Source organism: Mustela erminea, chromosome 4 (assembly GCF_009829155.1).
Source record: "Mustela erminea isolate mMusErm1 chromosome 4, mMusErm1.Pri, whole genome shotgun sequence".
Classification (NCBI taxonomy): domain Eukaryota; kingdom Metazoa; phylum Chordata; class Mammalia; order Carnivora; family Mustelidae; genus Mustela; species Mustela erminea.
Genome location: NC_045617.1, coordinates 16,241,996 through 16,259,865, shown reverse-complemented (window position 1 = coordinate 16,259,865; position 17,870 = coordinate 16,241,996). Strand labels below are relative to the sequence as shown.

Below are 17,870 nucleotides of genomic sequence, written 5' to 3'. Positions count from 1 at the left end.
TTTACCACACTTTTGCCGAGAATTCGGATGTAGGAAGCTTATCGCTGACATTCACTAGTCCAGATAAGATTTCTCTGTTCAGATTCCTGGGCCCTAGGGACTACCATTATCACAGCCTCAAGGTAGGTTACCAGGTGTTGCATAATTATTGCCACATCTAGTCTGTAAGGAGTAAGGAAATTTGCATCTGAGCATAAATATTTGTATTTAATCTTTGCTTCCCTTGGGGGGTGAAGAAAATTGGGACCCCTGATAAAGTCATCTTATTTAACAAACTTTGGGCATAAAGATCATTTTCAGAGATGAAGGAACTATATATAATTCCTAAAAGATACTTTCTCCAAATCAGAGAGCAATTTAAGAAAGTGTGAAGCTATGAAGAAAAGATATTGATGAATCTTCCTTAGGTTGCTTTCACAGTAGTGAATAACTGCCTTAAGGAAAAAGCTCATCTCTTGTGTTCTAGAACATTCTCAGACCATTCAAGTCACTAAAAACCATTCATTGTTTTTGATTAACCAGCATGTGAAAAATCTTGTCTAAAAAGTTTAGAAATGAAAGTGCTTGCCTTGAACAAAAATGAATAGTCTCGAAGATGAGAAATATTGCTGGTTTTGCTGAATATAGTCATCTATGTAAAGGGTCTCTGGCCTGTGAATAAGCCCCTTACTCCCAAATATTTTGAAACATGGAATTAAAGTGTGCGTGTGTGTGTGTTTGTGTGCATGTGTGTGTGTGTATCTGTCTGTGTGTGTCTGTGTGGTGGGGAATTCCCTCCGAGTGTATATCATGTCCTGGGTGGGGCAAGTGGATTTACAGGAAAAGGAACTTTCATGTTAGTTCAACCCCTAATTGTAAGTCAAGGTGACTCATTTGGGCCACTGAAGGTCAGTGTATGTGAGGGAAGACACTGACTCCTCACTGGCTATTTACCTACAAGTGAAGATGCCGAAAACCCTAAGTTTCTTCTTACATATCTCTTAGTACCTGTCATTTTTGAAGTCGTAAGAGAAAGCTGAGTTTTAAGCACAAAGGAAAAAAGGATCCTACACAGTGAAAAAAAAAATTGACACAAGAATTTCTCAGAAAGAACTTAGTGAATTTTTATAAACTCTTTGAAGTTGTTCTTGAATGACTGAACTCATTGTCCAGAGACTCAAAGGAGCTGGAATTGGTTGGAATTTTCCACTCTTTGCCATACTCCTGGATCATAGGCACAATTTTTCAAAATATTGGTAGAGCCTGGTCCTAGTGCCAGAATGAGGGGCAGATCTTTATGCAGATTTTATGCAGTTTTCTCCTTCGCTAACTATAATTTTAGCTGATTTTGTTTTGATTGAAATTCTCCTGGTTCGTTCGGCCGGTTAAAGCTGGTGCTAGCTAACTTGGACCAGGGCCAGATAGCTGGAGACAGACAAGCTTATTCTGTCATTGATCACCACTGCCTTCCAACCTTTTCCTCCTCGCCTGCAGAGGTGCTCACCCTCTTGGCTACCCACTCAGAATTTAGAACAACCTCTGATGCCCCAGGCAGGTGGGTGTGGAGGTGACGTGGAAAACAGTCATCAGTCTCTAGGGGCCAATCCTGGTAGTTGTCTGTGAAAAGTTGGGTGGGGAACCTAACTGGAGGACAGCTGGCTTCTGCCATGGGGAAGAAAGGTTTCAGCCTTGACCCCCTCTAATGGTGATAGGACTCCAGGGCCCCCGCACCAGCCATCCCATTTCACACACTCCCCCATTAGATCCTTTCCTTTCACTCTTCAGGGCCTCCCTTTTCCTGCTGATGAACTTCAGGCATGGAACTTTTGGGGGAAAATCCCTTCTCAGGCTCTTGGTGAAAACCTTAAAGGGACGGAACAAAGGTGATCATAAATCTGGCTAGAGAAGCCCTGCACACCAGTTGACTGCAGAGCCAGAAAAGCTGGGGAGAAAATTTCTGGTTATGTCTTTTATTTCCCTTTGCAGCTGTTGGTCTAGAATCCCACAGGGGGATACCCTAGAAAATGCTCAGAAGAAATCAACTTTATCTACTTTCCTTCCGAGAAACTTTTTTGAGTAGCTGCTGGTAAACCTCACCAGCTTTTTCAAAAAGTTCTTGAAAGCCACTTACCTGTGTTGGAGCACCTTTGTGTTTTCTTTCTGTTGCCTGAACAGAAATGCAATGCAGAGGAGACATATAGTAGTGTCTCCCTATAATTTTACACACATACACATGCACTTTTCTGTTTATAATTTCCCTCCCCATCTCTTTGCCCTAAACCTTATAATAAGCTCTTTCATTTGTAACTCTACTTGGCAGCCTGATGTTTTCAGAGTAAAATTAGTGCGGTGGCTTTCCCCGGTAAAAAGGGGTAGCTTGGCAGGGGTATTGAGAGGAAAGCAAACTAGTCAGGGAATACAATACTAGAAATGTAAGCCCAGTGAACAGCACTGACTCCTTTAGAGAAATGTTTGCTGTCTGGAGGTCCCCAGCCTCTTAGCCAAGCTGTGGATCAAGCTTGCGGTCCTTTAGATACAAAGATGTAAGAATGCTCTGTCTCCGAATAAACAGACACTTTGTAAGGAGAGAAAAACTGGTCTGAAGAGAATGTCTCAGGCGCTTTGATCGTCTGATTGCACAAACATCGCCTCGTCAATTTTTCTCACAATCTGAGAGAGGAAGTGGCATGAATAGGAATGTGTTTGGAGCTGGAGGGTGGGGCCAGGAGGGAGAGAGACGCTTCCCAGCCACCCGAAGAGGGAGAGGCAAGAAAAGCTTCGCGAGGAACCTGCGGCGCCTTCCCTCCGCGCGTCCCGCTCCCGGCGGAACCCTGCCCCCGGGGCAGCGCGGGGCCGACGCCGCAGGAGGCGGCGGGTAGCGTGCGCTCCCGCACCGCTGGGGACGAAAAGCGCAATTCCGCGTCTCTGGCAGGAGAGGACACCGTCATCCGCGCGGCGGACCATCTCTGGCACCAGACCCAAGACAGCCCTCTCCGGTGTCTACGCGCAGGCGGCTGCGCGTGCCTGCGCGCACACATTCCCGCCTCCGCGCGCCGCTCCCACGCCCCGGGCCCAGTGCCTGCGACGCGCCGGATCCGCCTCCCCGGGCTGGAGCAAGAGGGTCCTCCGCGGCGTCTTTAAGGCTGCGGTCCCCGCCCCTCCCTGTTCCCCGCCCTCCCCCGCCCGTCCTCCTAGCTGTCGCCTCGGCTCCTCCCGACCTCCCCTGGAGCCGGGCTGCCGGGCGTGCGCGGCGCGCGGAGCAGGTGCGGGCGAGCCCCTCGCATGCCGCTGCCCGGCCGGAGGTGGTAGCGGCGCCGGGCGCGCTCCGCGCGCCCCTCCTCCGGGCAGCACTCGGGCTCTGGCGCGCGCGGGGACATGTCGGTGGCGACGGGCAGCAGCGAGGCAGCCGGTGGGGCCGGCGGCGGCGGCGGCGCGCGGGTTTTCTTCCAGAGTCCCCGGGGCGGCGCCGGCGGCAGCCCGGGCTCGAGCAGTGGCTCAGGCTCCTCCAGGGAGGACTCGGCGCCGGTGGCCACGGCGACCGCGGCGGGGCAGGTTCAGCAGCAGCAGCAGCGACGCCACCAGCAGGGAAAAGTGACAGTGAAATACGATCGCAAGGAGCTTCGGAAGCGGCTCGTGCTGGAGGAGTGGATCGTGGAGCAGCTGGGTCAGCTGTATGGCTGCGAGGTACCTGAGCGCGGGGCCGGGAGGGTCGTGGGCCTCCCTCGCCGCTCGGTGCCCACACAGGAATTCTCTGTCCCTGGGCCCCTGACTCCCTGGGACCCAGCTCTGGGAGCTAGGCGCAGGGCGTGCTCTCTCCGCGGTGCCCTCTGGCGCCGGGGCGCGACAGTTGGGACGCCTCTGCCTGGGTCCAGATGCCCGGTGCCCTCAGAGGTGCGGGCCCCTTGGATGGCAGTAAGGAAGGATGGGTTTTGCTAAGCACATTGCTTTTCTCGGAGCCGGGGGGGTGGGGGGGCGCTTCTAGGCTCCAGAGACAGCTCCAAGCAGCGGGGCTCGGAAGGGCTCACGCCAGCTGCGCCTAACCCCACAAGAACAGTTCTTAACTGCTGAGATCCTAGCAATCCCGGCTTCTGTGGAGAGGGAGCAGGGAAGGGACCTGAAAGCTGCTTATCGGAGAGGAGAGGTTCTGGGGATCCCAGAGGACCCCTTGGTTCCTGAAATTCTACATCAAAATCAGGAGATGAACGCTTTCCCTTTTGCAACCAGCCCCGACGCGCGCTCCCATAATTTATCCTTGCATTTCCCCAAACCGCACACGTTAGGCTTTGTTGAAGCAGATTTTAACCCCCTTGGTCGAGCTCGGTTACTCCCGTTGATGGGAGCCGAGTGAGAGCCTTTGGCAGCCTCGAAAGGTGCCTGGATGAAAGGAAGGTAGCTCTGCGGGTGGTTTGCGCGATGCTCGGAATCCACCAGCTTCCCTCCGCGAGGACCCTGTGACTTCCCACGGTTCAGGGGCTAAGGTTCACACCCGAGTCCGACGGTTGCAGAGATGCCTGGTGTTAGGAGGAAGATTTAGAATAAGCTGTAGCAGACGTCTGCTAGAAAAATGCCTGAAGCCAAAATGATTGCCCAGGAGAGTCTTTAATAACAGCGATTCTGAATGAAGTATTGTACTTCTCTTAAGGGCGTGGAGTTTGGGAAGGGTGGGAAAATGGAGGGAATTAATAATAATTAAGGAGACGGCTTCTCAGTTAAAGCAGGTTCGTGTCCATAGGGCTGTTAACGCTGTTCAGAAAAAAAAAAAAAAGAGAGAGAGAGAGAGAGAGAGCCAGATGAACTCATTGGCTTTTCTCCTGGTTTGGGGTATTCTGTTTTTCACACATTTTATGGCCTATTGTGAACACATCCTTTCCTTCACGTTCTCATGGCAGGAGGCAACAGCATCCTCATTAGGGACTACTGATGAATGATCAGCATATAATGAAGCTTGACTATATGACTAATGGGCTTGTAAAAATATATTTTTTCTCCAGCCTGGCTCTTACAAAAAGCCATCTTAATTGCGTAAATAAAAACTGGCCAACACAGGAAGTGTTCCTGGAATTGATTTTTTTTTTTTTTTTTTTTGTAGGAAGTTGGCAAAACTCTTGCAAGAAACACTATTTGATTTAGATGGGATGACCGTTGGGTGGATGGATGTGCTCGGTCTTGCCTCTGTAGAATCCAGTTAATTTTTATTTATTTCATACTGACCTTTATACTCCATTTTGGATTTGGAGAAGATTTAATAGAAATACTGCTGTTGAAATGCACAGTGCTTGAGCAGCACTCCTTTTAGGGAAGACTAATTAGGGGTAGTTGGGGGGAAGCTAAGAGTTCCGGCCCCTTAGCAGATTGGCAAATCAAAAATCTTAAAAATTCTTCAGAGTAATTGGCAGAGTGGGGGGGGGGATGGTGGATTGGATGTTCACTGTATTGAATGTGTAGGTTAAAAATATACTGGAAAGGGTAAACATGACCTTGAATCTTCTCCTTGTACATTTCGCTTCCCGTTTTAGACCTTCTGACCTACAGCGAACTAGAGATTTGAGAGGGGGCTCTGTGCCCTCAGTGCCCCATTACAATGTGGCAAGTGTTCTCTTCAAGTTGGTTGCTCTCTCACTGTAGGTTGGAGGAATATTGGTCATTGAGAAGGTTGTTGGCAGTTTGTAATTAATTACCAAGCTGACAATACAGCTTCCCTTAATGACAAAAAGCATGTGGGCTCCTAAGTAGACATATAGAGAATTGTTTTCTTCCCTCTATTTCTGCACTGGTGGGGCTCTATTTTTAGCTTAGTTTCTCTGGTCTGGTAGCCTTTCCTTGCTGATGGCTTCAAGTATTTCAGCCTCTGCTCTTAATCGAGAGGGACTGTCCCGGGCTAATAGCTCTGAATTTCATGAATACAGAGGGTAGGGACTGTCCCTTTTACACTTAAAATTGGTAATGTTGTCAAATTTTCATTTCATGCAATTGACACAGAAAGCGAATTTGCCAGACTTCAAACTGGCCAGAGGCCTGAGCTTTCTGCCAAGCTGGGGGGGATGATGAACCCCTATTTAATTTCAGAAGAATGTCTATCAGGCCGGTCAGTAGTTGGAAGACTTGTCCTTTTCGGAATAGAAAATAGTGATCTTTTGGAGAGGCGTAAAGCACGATGTTTAAATCAGGAGTGGGAAGGAAGAAATACACAGAACACCTTCCTGGCTGTGGTCTGAGTTCGAAGTTTGCAGTGACCGTCGATTCTATATGGAGAAAAATCTAGAGACGGCATGTGTGGAGTGCTTATTAGGCGCTGCTCTCGACACTGTGCGGACTAATTGATTTAGTCTTTACAACAACCCTATGAAGAGGGTGCTGTTATCTGCTTTGCAGACGAGGAAACTGAGACACAGAGTCAGCAGCTCTCCCAAGCCCGCAGAGCTGGTGAAGGGCAGGGCACGGGGATGGCCGTATGAACCCACCGGCTCAGCACCAGGCCTGCCTCGTAAGTTTGCAGGGGCCCAGGCAAAGAGAACAGATGGACGCCCTCAAAGCAGAGGTCTACCTATTTAAAGATAATGCAGTTGTAACAAGCATGATATAAAATTTACTCTGTCTGCCTACCTAGACAGTGATATCTCCATAGTGGCCTGGAAGGCTAAGTTTGAATTTTGAATTCTCAGACTCAGGGCTCACAGCTGGTATGCAGCTGGAGAATCCCCAGGCCTTGGGCCTGCTTTCTTTTCTTCCCGCGGTACAGTCTCACCTGGTGAAGAGCATTGTGTCCACTGCCATACCCACTGTCTGTCTATACCCTCTGTCCCTCTTTGTCATACCTTCGGCTCAGGCCAGTGGTGGCAAAGGCCCCCTTGGGGGGACAGATCCAGGAGGAGCCTATTCATGCGCTGGAAATGGCTTGGTATTGGATCAGGAAACTCTGGGGAGCTGTAGTGGGGCCTGAAACGAGATGGGCAGCACTTCTGGTGGGTCCAGAGGGTCCTGGGAACTCTGCAGGGGGCTGGGTGTGGGGAGATGAAGACCCAGGACCATGGCCCTTCCTACCCAGTGTAAGGGCAGTATTGCGGCACACCACATCAAACCGGCTTTTGGATGTATAGAGAAGTGTTTTTCTAAGTTCTGAAATGCTTAGTTATGTTTATGGTTATTTTCCATTTCATCTTCTTGTACAGATAGTTAAATTTTCCAGCCAGGGATTTGGTTATAATGGAACTGTTAGAGGATGGATCTGTAGCCACATTGAAGGATTTCTGTTTTGAGACATTTTCATATCTCGTCCAAACCCAGACAGTTTTTAAGAACATTTGAAATCTGGCACTGCATCTCCTTTGACAAGTATTGCAAGATGGGTAAGTCATAATCATTTTTTCTCATCTTGCCCAGCATCCAGATAACATCTGTACTTCCAGTGTTGCAATTTGGTTTGCTTTGGAAATAAAAGCCTGTTGTTAACCTCAGATTATTGCAATTCCTGTAGCAGCTCCCCGTAAACAGACTTGTGTGCGGAGGGCATTTCCTGGGTTACCCTGAGGGTCCACTTAGGCTTTCCCTTTGCAGCTGTCTGCATTTTATTTTATTTTATTTTTTTATTTTCAAAGATTTTATTTATTCATTGGAGAGAGAGAGAGAGAGAGACAGCGGGAGAGGGAATATAAGCAGGCGGAGTGGGAGAGGGACAAGCAGGCTTCCTGCCAAGCAGGGGGCCCGAGGCAGGGCTGGATCCCAGGACCCCGGGATCATGATCTGAGCCAAGGGCAGACGCTGCACGACTGAGCCACCCGGGCGCCCTAGCTGTCTGCATTTTAAAACGTGGTTCCTGTCATGTTATACCTTTGCCTATTCCCTGACTCCCTGTCATTGTTCGTTCTGTAAATCAGTGTTTTTTCAAATGTTTTGATGGTGACCGTAGAAAGAAATACCCTTTAGACTGCTGCCTGACACACGGGCACATGGATGTATGAAAGACACATGGATTCACAAAGCAGTGCTCAATATTACTGTGGATGCTAGAGAAAAAATGACAGGCGTCATCCAAAATAGGACTTTATTCATGTTTAAATACAATATTCTGTTTTATTTCTTTTTCCAGAATTGCTGGTTGTGACTCTCTAAGTTGATTTTAGGGGCACTTGGGTGCCTCAGTCAGTTAAGTGTCTGATGCCTGATTTTGACTCAGGTCAGGATCTCAGGGTTGTGAGATCGAGCTCCACCTCCCACTCTGTGGGGCATGGAGCCTGCTTAAGATTCTCTCTCTCCCTCGCCCTCTCCCTGCCAGCTCATGCTCTTTTTCCCTCTAACAAAGTAAGTTAATTTAAAGAATAAATAGGTTCCATAACATTTTTGGACAATGGCATGCAGTTTTAAAAATATTCCTCGAGGGGCACCTGGGTGGCTCAGTCAGTTAAGCGTTTGACTCTTGATTTCAGTTCAGGGCATGATCTCAGGGTGGTGAGATCGAGCCCCCCGCGTCAGGCTGCATGTTCAGCAGGGAGTCTGCCTGAGATTCTCTCTCTCTCCCACTTTGTCCCTCTCCCCCTCTGTCTCTCTAGAATAAATAAATAAATCTTAAAAAAAAATACTCCTCCAGAAAGAAAAACCTGAATATATGTAATAGAATTAGCTGGTGTTTATTAAACGCTCTCAATGCATCAAGTATGGTTCATGTAGTCCTAGTCACAGTTTCCGATATTCTCATTTTGTGGGTATAGAAACTGAGTCATGGAGATGCCAGAAAGTTGCCCCAGGGCCCACGGCTGAAATGTGCCCGTGCAGGTCCATGTTCCCCCATCCCTTCCCCATGCACCGACTACTCCTCAAGGCAGGACAGCGCTGGGCACCTTCCATGAACTTCCGTGTATTGTCTACTCCCCGGAAATGGCTGTTGGAGCCCCTGAGCTGACTGATCTTGCGTGTACAGGGAAATCCCACCATCAGGGAGCTGTTCTTATGCCTGGATGAGGCTTCTAGTTTGAAGTTCAGGTCCTTGTTTTGTATATAGAGTCCCACTCTACGACATCACCTTCTCCTGTTTTGCTGTTTTCTTAGTACCTGAGCCAGAAGGTAGAACCTGTTGCCGAGAGCTTGGTTTGTGGATTATTTGGTGAAGCAGCATGGGTTTGGGTATTGGAGAATGAATAGACTTTTTTAAAAACCTGCTTTTTTTTTTTTTTAAACCTCCATAAATGCAATCTGTAAGGAATCAATGAAGCATGTCGGAAGTCTATGAATAAAAGAATTCTCCATTGCCAAGGGAAGAAAAGTACTTCACATGCTTCCCCTCGGAACAGAGTTAGGGAAATTCGGGGTGAAGGCGGCAGTTAAGAGAGTCAGTGCTCCACTGCTTGAAGAGCCTGAAGTCTCATCGTGACCCAGCATTCAGTGGTCCTGAGAGTGTAGGCAATTTCCATAACCTCTTGGAGCCCCATCTTCCCCTTCTATTTAAGGGGATCACCCTGCCCTCTTGGCAGGGTTGTTGTGTGGACCCGATGGGAAAGGCATGGAACATAGATCTGGAACACAGTAGGTATGCAGTTGCCCTTGGACCTGGAACCATAACCAGCCACTATCACTTATTCTCTGTCATGTGGGCAGAGGACAGGAAGGAAGAGAAAAGGCATTCACATCTGTTTGCTGGTAGAACTTGGAGAAGATGAGTGGATACTTGGGTCAGGGATGTTGGTATGTGTTTGAACTTGAACACGGGCAAATCGTCTATCATTCCCTTTTCTCCTAGAATCTTCCTTATTTTGGAAGTTCCGGTGGGTTTTCTTATATGTATAGAGAAATTAAACTTCAATCTGCATTAATTTTCTCTGCGCCTGTCCTGGTGCGGTAGAGCACAGTTCTTCAGTCATTAAGCATTTACTGAAATGAATGAAAAAGAGTCAATCACCAGAAAACATGTTTTAGCATTGAATGAGTTGGTGGCATTTCTTTGTTAAGAGTCACAGCTAGGAAAAGAAAAACCAGATTTATGGTTTTGTTACAGTAATCCATATCCCACTCTTGCATTATGACTGCTTTATTTCAGCGTTGTTGAAAAGTACACCTACCTTCATTGACTTATGTGCTCCAAACAGGAGTTTACAAATTGTGGTTGCAGTGCATTGATTTTTTTCAGCTTAGATCGAGGGAATTCTTTTGAGAATCTGATGTTCCCCCTGTCTCCCGCCCACCCTCTTTCCCTCTGCTTCTGCTGTGCCCCGACACACCAGCTCTGCCTCAGGTTCTTGCCTGAGATTCACATTTTTTTGCTTCCAGGGTCTTTTGCTTTTCTCCCAGCTCTGAAACCACCTGGCTGCTCTTGGCCAACCATGCCTCATTGACAGCGCTCCGCAGAGGAGCCCCTGTTTGGAGAGGAGGGAAGAGCCAGGTCTGCATGGTTTCTTCCCACTGTGGGCACCATCTCATTTTGCAGTTTACTCCCTAGTCTCCCCAGGCCGTGCTTGATTATTTCACGGCTATTTCAAACCATCATCTGTCTTTTCAAGGCAACTTCTCCCTGCTCTTTCCTTCCCTGTGGCCCAGTCCTTGGCCCTGTCCTGCACCAGCCAGTGCGGATGCCCAGGGCCCTTTTCCCTTCATCTCTCTCCTGCCTGGGATGGGTTTGCAGCCCAGCTCCCTGCTAGAACCAGGAGCAGCCATTGCCTGCCATGAAAAACGCTTCCCTTCCTCAATCCTGTATCCCCTCTGGTTGCTACTCTTACTATCTATTTTCCTGGATCCTTCTCCAGACACTGTTGATGCACCACAGCTGCCCTGAGGACCGTGCTGTTCCTCAGTCCAGGGGGACCTCATGAGTCTTTATTTTCCCTGGACTCCTGCCTCTGTAGGCACCCTTTGCCACTCCTTGGGGAAACCTTTGGCTCCAGGGGCAGCCTCGTTGGGTCTCCCACTCCGCCAGCCCCCTTCTGGGTTCTTTCTCTGTCCATCTCTTTGGTCTGATGTTGCACAGGGTCTGTCTTTGGAACCCTGCGCTGCCTTCTGTGATGATCCCCCCACCCACCCACTCTGGACACTCTTTCTGGGTGGTACGAATATTCCCGTGGCTTCGGTTGCTGGCCATATGCTGACAGCTCTTCAATCTGCATTTTTAGCCCAGATCAGTTTCTGAGGACCAGACATTCAGAGAGTTTTGAAATGGACATCTCCAGGGATGCCTGAGTGGCTCAGTCGGTTAAGCATCTGCCTTCAGCTCAGGTCATGATCCTAAGGTCCAGGGATGGAGCACCACATCGGGCCAGGGAGCCTGCTTCTCCCTCTCCCTTGCCTGCTGCTCCCCCTGCTTGTGCGCTTGCTCTCTCTCTCTGTCAAATAAATAGATAAAACCTTAAAAAAAAAAAAAAAAGAAATGGACAACTGCACTTACATGCTTCACGGAAACCTCATGGTTCCTTGGCTGCCAGATGAGTTTACCTTCCTATGCAGACCTCCTCTTCTTCCTCTGCAATCGTGGGGCATCAGAGAAGCTGTGACCTGTCCCTGTCTACGATCATGCTGACCCCAGAGGCACATACCTGTGATGCTGCCACTGCACCCAGCAGCTCCATTTATTTGAGTTCCTACTGGATAACCCATCCTTGCAGTAACTCTGCAAGGAATAGAGCTATGGAGGGCTTGACCAATAGGCTCCGGTCAGAGGCCACGTCCTTCTGGATGACATAATCAGGAACAGATAGTGGTCTCTGGTTCCTGGGCTGGGACCTCCCCCTCGGAGCCCTCCCCTCCATCTGTCCCTCACTGTGGCCATTCAGAGTGTTTTTCTGAAATCCAGATTGGATCCTTTTATGGCCCATGGGCCTTCATGGCAAAAGATGAGCACTTAGGCTGCAACCAGTGCTCAGGGGCTCGCCCTGCCTGCTGCCTCTGTAACCCCATCTCTTGCCCCATCCCCTCCCCCTGAGATCCTCATGCAGGGCAGACAGAACCCTTTCAGACTTGCTTCTCCTCCTGCCAGACCATCTCTCCCTACCTCTCCTACCTCACTTGTCCACCTGTTACCTGTTCTTCAGACTCACCCTTGGGGTATCTCCTCTAGAAGCTTCTCTGGTACGTCCCCTCATGGCAGCCTGTCTGACTGGCCTCCAGGAGCTTGTGCTTCCTTCCCCCTTTCTTGGAACACGTCTGTAATCCTGTCTCTTGCAGCTTCATGAGGGTATGATCTTGGGGGGGTCCCTGAGGCCCCGGTGTCTCTCACACACCTGGGTGCCCTAAGGTGTCTAGCACCTGGCCTCAAGTGAGTGTGACCGAAACTCGCCCTCCAGACCATCTTCTGGAACTGTGCGTTTCAGAAAGACACACCTCAATTAACTGCACTAATGTCATTTGGATCTGCCTGGGTTATAAGTCTACTTTTTCATTGTTGACTCAAAGTTTCAGCTCACTCCCCTGGTTGTGAATTATATCTGTGCAGCCCTATGAACCCGTGAATGGCAAGGAAGTGGCAACGGAATAAAGCACAGAGGCAGGGGGATGAAAGTCTGCCGAGGACGTAATCACAGGTTACTGCCATTCTTCTCTATAATTTTATATTTTCAGTAAGTACAAGAATCCTGTTTTATTTGCACAGTCATTGTTCATTTCTCTGAGAGTGGCTGTGCTTGCTGGGCCAAGAGGGGGCGAGCTCTTTTCCATCAGGAGATAAGATTCAGAGCAACAGGCTCATGCAAGTCTTATTAGGACAGGGAATGAGAGCCAAGATTGCTGCGTCTGCTTCAAAGTTTCGGCCAGTAAGGTCTCACCAGGTTTTTCTGAGTCAGGACTGGTGCTCTGGAAATCCGTTTCACTGTGTAAGACCTGAGAAAAAAGAAGACACCGGAGTGCAGGTTCATCTCTAACACATGACTTTATGGTTGAGGAAAAAAATGATCAAAGAAGGGCTTTTCCTTTTTTGAAGATTCCTCAGGGCCAACTGTGGAAGGAACTTTGGAAGATTGATGGATTGGTGGGTTGGTTGATGGGGTTCATTCATTTCCAGCAGATATTTGCAAAATGAGGAAAGGAGACTAGGAAGCCTTTGTCCTTTAACATTGTTTAAAGGCAAAAGAAAAAGAAAGGAATCCTTTCTGTTACAGGAGAAGAATGGAGGTGTCCATGTGATCGAAGTCCTATGAGGGCAGAGCCTATGTCCTGTTTGCGGTTGTCTTAGTTCAGTACGTTCTTTTACTACATAGTGACTCTGTGCTGCTGCTTTTACTTAAAGCCCTTTCACAGGAAAGGATATGATAAATTTGTTCACTTGAAAATGTAAATGACTAAGCACACTTTAATTATCTATAGGAAGTAGGGCTTTAAGTAAGACAAAGTAATCTCTTAACAAGCGAACTTCAGGAATCAATGAACAGGAATCAGTGAATATATTATTTGTGGGCTCTGGAACTTTCTTGGCATTTATGAAATCTATGGACTCAAAGCACGTCCATTGTTCCCAGGATGTCATGGGAAGAGACCCCGGCCTGTGGGACTTGAACTAGTTGGGCTGCTGCTTAATTAGCTGGATGGTCTTGGCAAGTCATATTCATGCCAGACTTCTGTTTTCAGGTTTTCTTTCCTTATCTGAAAAAATGAGGGTGGTCTAGGGTTTTTAGGCTGTACGCTTCAGAGCTTCTATGGTAAGGGTGCCCTGCACTGCAGAAAATGGGGTTTATTGAAGACAGGGTGATACCTAAAGCGGTAACTGAAGGGTCTTTCTCTCTTAAGGCAAACGTGAGACAGGCATTAGGCTAGTTCACCAAAGGAGCATCTACTTGCAGAGCTAATTCCAGTAGCTCAAGTGAGAGTGTATCCATCCTTCCCTTGGCATGGTCTCTTGGGTGACATTGCTTGGATAGGAAGAATCAGATTGAGAAGCCTTTTAAAACACCTTATTTCCAACTCTTGATCTCAGCTTGATGGTTTACATGGCAACTGGTCATATCTGACACTCTACTACATAAATATGAGTGACTTGGATTAATCTGTGTGTTTACATACCATATACACAGTTGAAATGTAGCATGTAAGTTAAAGAGAAATACTGCATGTTTCTTAAAAGTAAAATACTCTGCTGTGGTGAAATTACTTAGTTTCGCATGACATCATTCTGTGATGTCTTTTAAGCTTTTTGGAAAGAGGTACCATTTGTAGAAAAATCCTGATTTGGGCTAAATATGGATTTTTAAAAATATGAATGTTGTCCCTTTTTATATTTTCATGAGAAAGTAGTAGAAAATGGCTTTTGAAAATGGGCTTCTATTTGAATGTTGAAATATATGTAATAAACATTCCAAGTTTGACGAGACTGTAATTCCTTGTATGTTTTTTAGAACCATCTCCTTTCAATGATTGTAAATAAATTCTCAAAACATCAAAAAAACAAAACAAAAACAAAAACAAAAGAAAAAAACAAAACACCTTATTTCCCTCCTCCAGCACTTCCCACTATTGACTTCTAGGTTACATTTGAAATCTTGACACTGCTGATATCATAGGTATCCTATCTGCCTTTTAAAGAAAAATTTAATTAGGTTAACCTTTAAGAAGAGCTGGCGTATTTGACTTAAAAATTTTTGGTGTCTAACTTACAATATTGGCTCTTGGGAGGCTTTTCCTCTTCATTTGTCCTTTACCTTGGCCATTCACAATGAAGTAATAGTGGTATTTATTTTTAACTTGCGTTGATATAAAATGAGCATCTGAGAGGGCAAATAGTAGCAGCTTTAGGAAATAAATTTTTTTTTAATTTAATTTTTTTTAAAAGATGAAGTAGCCTAAAAAGGGGGCTGAAGAAATCTGTATAAACAAATTGATTTTCACTGGGGAATTTATCCCTAGAATGACATTTTATAGTTAGTTTGAGAATGAGCATGACACAGGATAGAAAAAAAAATAAATTGAGATTTTTCATGCACAGTTCTGGGGGGGAGTGGAAAGCAGAATTTTTTGCTCTTAATAATATTTGTTTATTTTGTATGATGATGCAATCTGTAAGGCAATCCATGAGATAACCCTTTCAATCCATACAAAGACTCTGTCATATAAGTAGCTACCTCATTTTTTAAAAAGATTTGTTTATTTGAAAGAGAGAGAACACAAGCACCGAATGGAGGGTCAGAGAGAGACAGAGAATCTTAAGCAAACTCCCAGCCTAGTGAGGCTCAGTTCCACAACCCTGAGATCATGACCTGAGCTGAAATCACGAGTCAGATGCTTAACAGACTGAGCCACCCAGGTGTCCCAGTAGCTACCTCATTTTTAAAACAACAGAACTGAGGCTCAAGGGCACCTGAGTGGCTCATTCAGGTAAGCATCTGACTTGGACTCAGGTTATGATCTCAAGGTCCTGGGATCGAGTCCCGAGTCCACCCCTGCGCTCAGCAGGGAGTCTTCTTGTCCCTCTGCCCCTCCCCCCACTTGTGCTTCCCCCCCCCCCCGCCGCTCTTTCAAATAAATAAAATCTTAAAATAAAATAAAATAAAGCAACAGAACTGAGGCTCAGAGAGACTCAGTTCCCTGCCTGAGTGTAAATTGCTGGCAGGAAAAAGAGGAAGATTCGCACTTGGAAACCATGACCTCGAGGGTCACCTCCCACCACTCTGGTCATTTCCAGCTATTCTAGAACGTCTGCCCCTGTGCCTTGAGCAGAGCTCTTGTGCCTAATCATTGGATACATTTCCAAACATGCTTCATCTTAGTTGAACAGTTTACAGGATTCCATTCTATATATTTGTTCCCAACTCATTAGATGAACCATCAACAGGATTCAGCCATTTCTTTGGAAAAATTCAAATCTATCAAGTCTCAGGTCCATATCATAGGAAGGGTACTGCGTATTTCTTGGATGGCCAAGTCTGCACAAACAGTATACGCGAGCCCTTGCGCTCTTCAGCTGTCCACACAGGTGGAGTTTTGAGGTGAAGTTGGAAACTCACTTTAAATAAAGCATTGGTTGCACAGTGGGTCTTTTCTCCAGCCTGTTTGAAAGTGTCAGCTCTTACCTGTCACGTGATAGAAGTAGAGAAACGAGGCTTCTAAATAAAATGTACAGACGTCTTACCAGCTTCCTTCGCTTCTGTTAAAGGATATTTTTGCCCTGAGCTGCTTTTTCAATCATCTGTTAATATCTTTTCTATTTTATGTGTCAGTCGTACAATGGATGTAGATGCTCCATTCATTTCTGCAGATGTTAAAAGAATCCGATCTGTTTCAAGCCAAAGATGTAAGGTGTTGAGATTTCAGATTGGTAAAGATGATCTTTGGTTCTTAGGGCCAGTGCTCTACCTAACAATTCTCATTAGTCAGCTGGTTTTTCTTCTGTTGCTGATGGGGTGTGGCAGCTCTCCGACAAGTCAAGAGAAGATGAGTCATTGATTTGGTGTGAAAACAGGATTATGCTTGCCACAATGAAAAGAGCCTACAAATATTACAACTAAAAAATAAAATAACATGTACTATCTCTGGTAGACAAGTGCCTTTTGTTAAGCTAGAATATCCCATTTCTGCAGCAAAGCCCAGATGGTCCAGCATTCAGGAATCTTCTGCCAGAAGCAGTTTGTATGGATGGATGTTTAAATAAAAACGTGTGTATTTAGGTAAACAGAACATCGTCTAAACTAGCCTGAGACTTTAAAAGCATTTAGCTGCCATTCATGTCTCAAACCTCTAGGATATTCGCATATAAAAATCAGAGAGGGAGAGTGGGCTGCACTTTGTTAAATGAAATATCCCAAGTTCGAATTAACTCGTTGCTCTAAAGAAGAAGAAAATGAGGAACTGGTCTGTTTGTCATTGACACCTTGCATGAAGCAGTTAAAGACACTGAAGGAGGGCAAAGAATGAGGGGCACCCGGGGGCTCAGTGGGTTAAGCCTCTGCCTTCGACTCCGATCATGATCTCAGGGTCCTGAGATCGAGCCCTGCATCGGGCTCTCTGCTCGGAGGGGAGCCTGCTTCCCCCCTCTCTCTCTGCCCATCTCTGCCTACCTGTGATCTAGCAAATAAATAAATAAAATCTTTAAAAAAGAGAGATACAGAGAATACATAGAACATTTAGCAAAGTATTGGTTCTCAAGTCAGTTATTATGATGAAGCCACTGTCCCCCGCCGCAGGTGCGAGGCTGGGGGCTCTGAGCAGGTCTGGTGCGTGGGGTGTAGACCAGCCTTCTTCTCAAGGAATGCCGGCTGTCTTTTTCTCTCTGGCCCCACTTTACAAAATCAGAACAAATGGGAAAGTTCCTACATATGGTTTCCTGCTGGTGGTAGGAAATAAGTTGTCTCATTTCAGGATCCCTTATTGGTTTTGACCTTGGGTTTCTTTTAAATGCTTAATGCCTGGCTTGGGTGGCTCGGTGGGTTAAGCCTTTGGCTCAGGTCATGATCCCAGGGTTCTGGGATGGAGCCCCGAATCAGGTTCCCTGCTCAGTGGGAAGCCTGCTTCTCTCTCTCCTTCTGCCTGCTGCCCCCCCGTGCTTGTGCGCGCACTCTCTCTCTCTGACAAATAAGTAAATAAATAAAATCTTAAAAAATAAATAAATAAACAAATGCCTAGATGTCCGGCCTGGTGCGGGCATCACATTATAAGGGAGATGGGGTATCGCCCTGGAGCAGAAATGGGCTTGGTCTGCCCAGAAGGATGAGGCCGGCTCCCTGCACCTGCCTTTATTCACAGTATGGTTCTGAGGCGTCATCCTTGGCTTCCTTTAATTTCCCCTTTTAAATGATCTAGCCCTGTCAGGGATGTTTTGAGGGTTAATAACGTTATGAAAATCATCCCAGAAGAAGCGCGTGGTATTTATGAAAGTACCATTAGCAACATCTCTGCTCTTTTTACCACGATCGATTCAGTCTTCTTATTACAAATACTCAAGGTAAAGATACATTCTTTGGCCAAAAAGAGAACAGAGGCTCTTGAAGTTTTTG

The 17,870-nt window shown here is 46.7% G+C and overlaps 1 protein-coding gene across 2 annotated transcripts in view; it reads left to right on the top strand.

Moving 5' to 3' along the window:
• Nucleotides 1-2,757: 2,757 nt before the first annotated feature.
• Nucleotides 2,758-17,870, top strand: part of PPP1R14C (protein phosphatase 1 regulatory inhibitor subunit 14C) — an 81,735-nt gene continuing 66,622 nt past the window's right edge. Inside the window, exon 1 of one of the 2 annotated variants that reach the window (XM_032338755.1) lies at nt 2,758-3,663. In XM_032338755.1, the coding sequence (XP_032194646.1) occupies nt 3,355-3,663 (309 nt within the window). In that variant the 5' untranslated portion in view covers nt 2,758-3,354. The remainder of the gene's footprint in view (nt 3,664-17,870) is intronic. The other variant, XM_032338754.1, reaches the window with a different exon arrangement.